Below are 6327 nucleotides of genomic sequence, written 5' to 3'. Positions count from 1 at the left end.
CGGCTAGGATCTGGAACCAACTTCCAAGGGAAGTGGTGCTGGCTCCTACTCTGGGGGTCTTTAAGAGGCGGCTTGATGCCTACCTGACTGGGGTCAATTGAGCCCAGTTTTCCTCCTGCCCAGGCAGGGGGTCATACTTGAAGATCTACAAGGTCCCTTCCGACCCTACTTCTATGAAAAGGCAGACAAGGTTCTTTGGGTGAATCTGATATCTTTTATTAGACCAACTTAAATACTAAAAATTATTTAAGTTGGTCTAATAAACAATATCAGATTCACCCAAATAACCTTGGCTGCCTATATCCTTAGACCAACATGGCTACAACCTACACCCACGTAGCCCTGAGGAAAAACAAGAGATATATCAGGAGCAGCAGAAAAAAAAGGATAGAAAAGGCCAATTAGGCTAAAAATTAAATTTTGGATGGGATGACAAAAGTGAAAATGCACTAGAAGTTTCAGAGACTATGTGATTTTTCTAAATACAAAAGCTAACCTCAATGAACTGTTATAGTTGACAAAGAACATATCCAGGCTAGAACATTCAAAGAGCTAAGAGTTCTAATTTGAATGGAATGCTAACCATTAGAGGCGCACCTATACATCAGTCCAATATCAGATCAGCGCTGACATAAAGAAAACTGACTGTATCGGAAATCAGATGTGGCCAATAATTTGGCTGATAAATGGCCTGTGTGGCGTGCAGCCACAGTGCAGCACACAGGCGGTGAGGAGCAAAGCCCAGCAGCTTGGAGAACTGTATCCAGCTGTGTCCAGCTAGTAAGTCTATTGTGGTAGAAGGGGAGGGGAAAGGAAAGGGATGTGGGGGGGCAGATCAAGGCCTCTAAGGTAAGGGAGGGAGTGGGGCTGGGATTGGGGCAGGCGTGGGATGGAGCTGTGGCTTATCTGGGGGGCACAGCTCATGCTGCTGCATGCACCCTGGGAAGGCCTGGGGGGTGGGGGCTGTTTGCCCCCAGATCTGCACGGGGCGATCTGCGGTCAGGGCTCAGCCCGGCTCTTCCTGACAGGGCTGGGCCGGACCGGGCCGGGAAGCAGTGCTGGGTGGGTGTTTTGGGGAGGTATAGCAAATTTTGTGTGGGGGTGGGCCCCCCCCCCCCCCCCCCCAAAGGCCCCCCCGGCCCACCCTCACCTTCCCAGGCCTGCTGCCCCAAAAATCTCTTATCGGTGCACCCTTACTAACCATGCTTTGTTGCACATATTGTATATTATACCATGCACTTCTTATTCGACAGTAAAATTATTATTTTCCATATATAAATATCAGTATACTACAAACATGAAAATGGCTACATTGGTGCTGTTAGAAACTTAATATTCTGATTCTTCTGTGCTTGCTCTCTCACCATTCAAGATATACAAGGTTAGTTCTTGTACTTGAATATAACTTTAACGGTAGGAATATGTAAAGAGAGATGTGGGTAGTGTTCTTATCAGAACAAAGAAAACGCAAAGATAATGCAAAAATGACACATTTTAACATGCACATGAAAATGTATTTTTGAAAAATCTTACTTTAATATAATAGATTTACTTGCAACAACTGAGCTGTTTTCGAGCATTTGTTTGAAGGAAAAAAAGTAATGTTTGTTTCAATTGTTTGAACTATGGAATGGCAAAAATTATCACCCAAACACATGGGAAATGAGTTTTCACCCTTTCAACAAGCTCTCATAGTGTTAAAAAGTGAATAGATCAGGGTGCCCAGCCCTGGGCCTACAGGCCAGATCTGGCCCATGGAGCTGTCATCTAGCCTGTGGAGCTCCTCAAAGGTCCAGAAACATGGTGGAAGCAGTGGAATTGCTGCACCCAGCAGAAACATGGAAAAGCGGTGGCAGTGTTAATTGCCACACCCTTGCTGTAAAAATCCCAGACCCTGAGAAGCCCCACTGGCCAGATAACATGGCCCACCATGCCAGATCAGGCCAGTGTTTAGTGTGATTGAGCCTCATGTGCCACGCATCCAGCCTGCGGGACCAGAAGGTTGACCACCACTAGAATAGGTTAAAGTTTTTTTAAAGGTACTTAAGAAGTAAAGGGACAGACAAAGCATGGATAATTTTAGCTCCTAAAATTTGAAACATCAAAAGGATGTGAATATCAACTAGAACTTCATACGATCATTGCCAATAGTGACTAACATTTAGAATCATTTAAGTTCTAACAATGAAAGTCTTAATATCTAAAATTTCATCCCTGGTTAAAAGGTATATCAGAAACTGTTCACCTTTTCACCCTACCTTTTCACACACACATGCTAAGCACTTACTGATTAAAGCCAATGTAGGAGCTGCAATTATCTGGTACACAACCATAGATGCCCATATCTATCTAGTAGTTCTTCCTACTCCTCTACATATTCCTAATTTCCAACTCATTCCTGAAATTACGTGGGGTAATTTTGAAACCTAACAGGAAACTGAATAAAAACTTTATTTTCTTATGAATCACTCACTGTATTGATCTTTAAAAGGGCAAGCAACATGCATTTCAATAAAGAAAACTGCCTGACACCTCTATGGCTTATAAGAAATAACTAGCTGAAGGTCAGTTATTTCATGGCTCAGAGCGTCTATCAATCAGGCCCATCAATTTCTCCAGCTAGTCCATAAAAACCAGGGGATAGCTACTCCTTCCTTGTCTTCAAGTAATAAGATAAACATGTTAGGAACTTATTCTGCACTGGCAGGAAGACAAGAGTAGGTGACTAATGAGCATTTTTATTTCTAATTCTAAGATCCTATAAGCATTTCCAGGGTTGGTAAAATGCTTAATATGACCTTCTATATTTTAGTACCCATATTCAGATGTTTCATAAATTTTGCAAAGTGCTGCTGGTTTTTCTTGTTTTGTTTTTTAGCTTTGAAAGTCTGCAGTTCAATCTTGTAAGAAATTCATAAACAACATAAAGATCAACATCCTAAAAGTTACCGCAAATAGTTCCCTGTCAAAACAGTTCAAGGAATGAAAGTCAGCACTGTCATTTAAAATAAAATAAAATAGAACAAACAAAATCTAGTCATTCAGATAAAAGGAGTAAGTGTATATTCAGGTTTTGACAACAAATTCAGACAAGAGGATGAGAAACAGCTGAAACAGAATAAATTAACACTAGATGGCATATTACAAAGGTGCCAAACAAACAAAGCAAAACAAAAAAACAGTAGTCAATAGGTGACTACCGAACTTGTAATAAAATTTAACACACCTGAATGACTCATTTACACTTTCGTAAGATAAAAATGTTGTTTCTTATATGTAGTGAGCAGCTCACATAAACCTTTACTATCAACTAACAACTCATTTCTGTAATGAAGACCTATTCAAAAGGAGGAAAAACTGTACTGCTCTCAAGGATTTTTTAACTCTAACTTTAATCAAATATTTCTCCTGTACATTTTATAAATATTACCTAAAAGAAAGAGTTACCTTGAGTTTCATTTTGATTTTATCAAAATGAACTGAAGAACCTACCCTATATCATGCAGTAAAACAACTAGATAATTTTGAAATAGTCAGTGCTACAGCAATCCAGGTTGGCCTATATCCATGCTGATGTTTTAAAATATATCACAAATAAAACAACACTATTTCTTATGGTTGCTTTTATTTCCATACTATAAAAAAGGGTACATTAGTGCCATAAGAGAAGAAAAAAGGGTATCTGGCTCTCTCAGAAATCTTCACAATTAAAAAACATCAGAAATAGAATTTCTTTAACTGCTGAGGAAGGGTAACGTTAATTGCTTCCTTTGCTTTAGGATCAAACCAGAGAAAACATATCTATAAACAAATGTGTGCCTGTATCTGCTGGATTCTTTCAGTATGGGAGAGGGAACCGAAATGTAAGTCTCAGATTTTCCTTACCTTTGTCATCAAAAAATAGCCGAAATACTGAGTATACATGCATATAGTTGCATTAATCTCTCTTAAGACGTGAAGGGACAGACATAACCATATACTCAATAGAAGATTATCATCCTGTCTGGTCCAAATTGCTGTTGACTGATAGAGAATTCTCTCCTTGGGTGCAGATTCTATTGCCCATTAGTGAAAAAGCTTCCTGTAACAACCCTGACAAACTGGAAAACCACACAATTCCTGGCAGTCATCCCCAGCCACTGATTTGCCTGCTTCCCACGGGACAACAAAGTAATGTTTTTATTTGACTAGCTCAAGGAAAGTATTATTTTCTTTGTCACTTCCACAGAGAGATGAAAAATTAAGATTCTGAAGAGCACTGAAAATGTTTGTCTTCTACATCTAGTAACATAATTCCCTCCAATACACCCGATTCATAATTTCCTTCAATACACCTAATATGCCTGATCTTCCACTACCCAATATCCGGAGCAGCTGTTTACATGTTGTGGTATAAACCATTACCAAAATCAGTATTCTCCACTGACTTGAGGTTGTGACATTTTATTTGTTCTTTGCACTGCTGTAAAAGGCCAGATAAGACCAAGGCAGAAAAGAATCAGGTCTCTAATCTGGAAACTAAGACAAGTTTGTGCCTACGTGCTCTACAGAGATTCACTACAAACATACAACTTGATGCAGCCATTATGACTCTGCTGATCAGGTAACAGACATCAGTGAAGTAGATGCCAATATAATTGCCATTCTTTATATTTAAAGACTATATACAGCAAATACCAACAACGCAACCAGAAACTATCCTGGTATGCATTAAAATGCATATAAACGCACCCCAGCCTATATGGCTGATATTAGATGTAGAAACAAGAACTGCAGTAAATGTCCAAGAGGTGTGGGCACACAAAAACACAGAGGCAATACGTACAAACTTCTGACAGGCAGCCATGCAGGTGCACTGCCCTATGTTGAGACAGATGTGCGCTGTCCCTGTGTGCAAGTGAGACACGCATGAGGCAGCAGCGCAGGGCAGCACCTTATAGACTAACTCATTCAAGGCATAGAGCACTAGGTGCAGAAGGACCCTGCAGGGGCACATGAATACCAGCAAAATGGCCTATACGGCTGGTGTGCCTGTGTATAGGGGCAACTGCTCCTGGCAGGCTCAGTGCCCCGGGCTCCCTACTGGATCAGTGCTTACCTGGAAGCCCAGCTGTGTTTGCACCTAGGTGCTCTACAGACAAGGTTATTTGGGTGAATATGATATTTTTTATTAAACCAGTTAAAGAGTTGGAAAATTGTTCTTTGCAAGTTTCCAGGTACAAACACCCTTCTTCAGGCACTGGGAGAGTCTGGCATTTCTTCATATGCTGTTATGTGTGGAATCCAACTGGTCTAATAGAAGATATCACAACTCTTGGGGAAGTGATTTTTTTTGCAACGATCTAGGTGGTCTAGTAAAAGATATTGCCTCCCCAAGGGTTGCAGACCAACATGGCGACAACCTGTTTTTGTTTTTTCATAATTTTTGTATTCCAAGCCAAATTGGCCAAAGCATTTCCAAATCCGTGAGTCAGTCCAGAACCCAAAGTTGCCCTACTATCGGCAAATATCCTCCACCCCCACCTGGGGCTTCAGATGTTCCCAAATCCTTTGGCGGGCATCCTGCTTGCAGGCCCAAGCCCAGAGACTTGGGGACCCTGAGTCTTGCTTGCCCTTAGCTATAAGGCCCCAGGAGCAAGCTAGGGAGGAGTCTCGCATTTCCATAAAGTGGGCATAAAGCCCAGGTAAACTGTGCATTACCTACACGGGTACTACCCTATGCCAGCAAAGCGGTCTTTCCCGGGTGCGACTCGGAAGCCATGGTGGTGATCATGGTATTTCGCCTAGGTAAGCACAGACTACGCCTGATCTGAGCCCACAAGAAGCCAACAAGCCACGCAGCTACCTGTACCCCTAATAAAAGATACCCTACTGACCCCAAGAACCTCGTCTGCCCACGTCCTTAGACCAACATGGCTACAACCAACAACCCTAGGCATAGGGCTACCAACTCTCCTTCGGTCCATTCCCGCAGCTGTTATCACCTGACCTCATGACATTACTGACTTGACACCAGGAAGGCACACGCACATTACTACTACATTTTAGACACCGGCAGAACTACTAGATACATCCGATTCAACATTTAATAATATTAATGTTAATGCATGCCCTCTGGTTTCTCTCCCGGGTAGCAGTCTCCTGGAGGTTTGTATCCAACTCCTGCAGACTCCAGGGCGATCCTGGGGGGCTGGCACCCCACCCAGGTGCTCTCCCCATCGTCCACCAGACGCACCGACCCCTTCTCGTCCCCCCCACAGCGCCGCCCCTGCCTCCCTGCGGGCCGGGCCGTACGCACCCTCCTGCAGGACGTGCGTGGGCTGCACG

General features: G+C 42.6%; 1 protein-coding gene across 2 annotated transcripts in view; it reads right to left on the bottom strand.

The window, feature by feature from the left end:
* Positions 1-6327, bottom strand: part of MBLAC2 (metallo-beta-lactamase domain containing 2) — an 11737-nt gene extending 5410 nt beyond the window's left edge. Inside the window, exon 1 of one of the 2 annotated variants that reach the window (XR_003094122.1) lies at positions 6299-6327. Coding sequence is in view for 1 of the 2 variants with exons in the window: in XM_025204460.1 (XP_025060245.1) it covers positions 3886-3928 (43 nt within the window). In the remaining variant the exon portion in view is untranslated. Of the gene's footprint in view, positions 1-3885; positions 4289-6298 lie in introns of those variants that run through there. The other variant, XM_025204460.1, reaches the window with a different exon arrangement.

The sequence above is a fragment of the Alligator sinensis genome, unplaced genomic scaffold (assembly GCF_000455745.1).
Source record: "Alligator sinensis unplaced genomic scaffold, ASM45574v1 scaffold218_1, whole genome shotgun sequence".
Taxonomy (NCBI): domain Eukaryota; kingdom Metazoa; phylum Chordata; order Crocodylia; family Alligatoridae; genus Alligator; species Alligator sinensis.
This window is presented reverse-complemented; position numbering and strand designations above follow the sequence as displayed.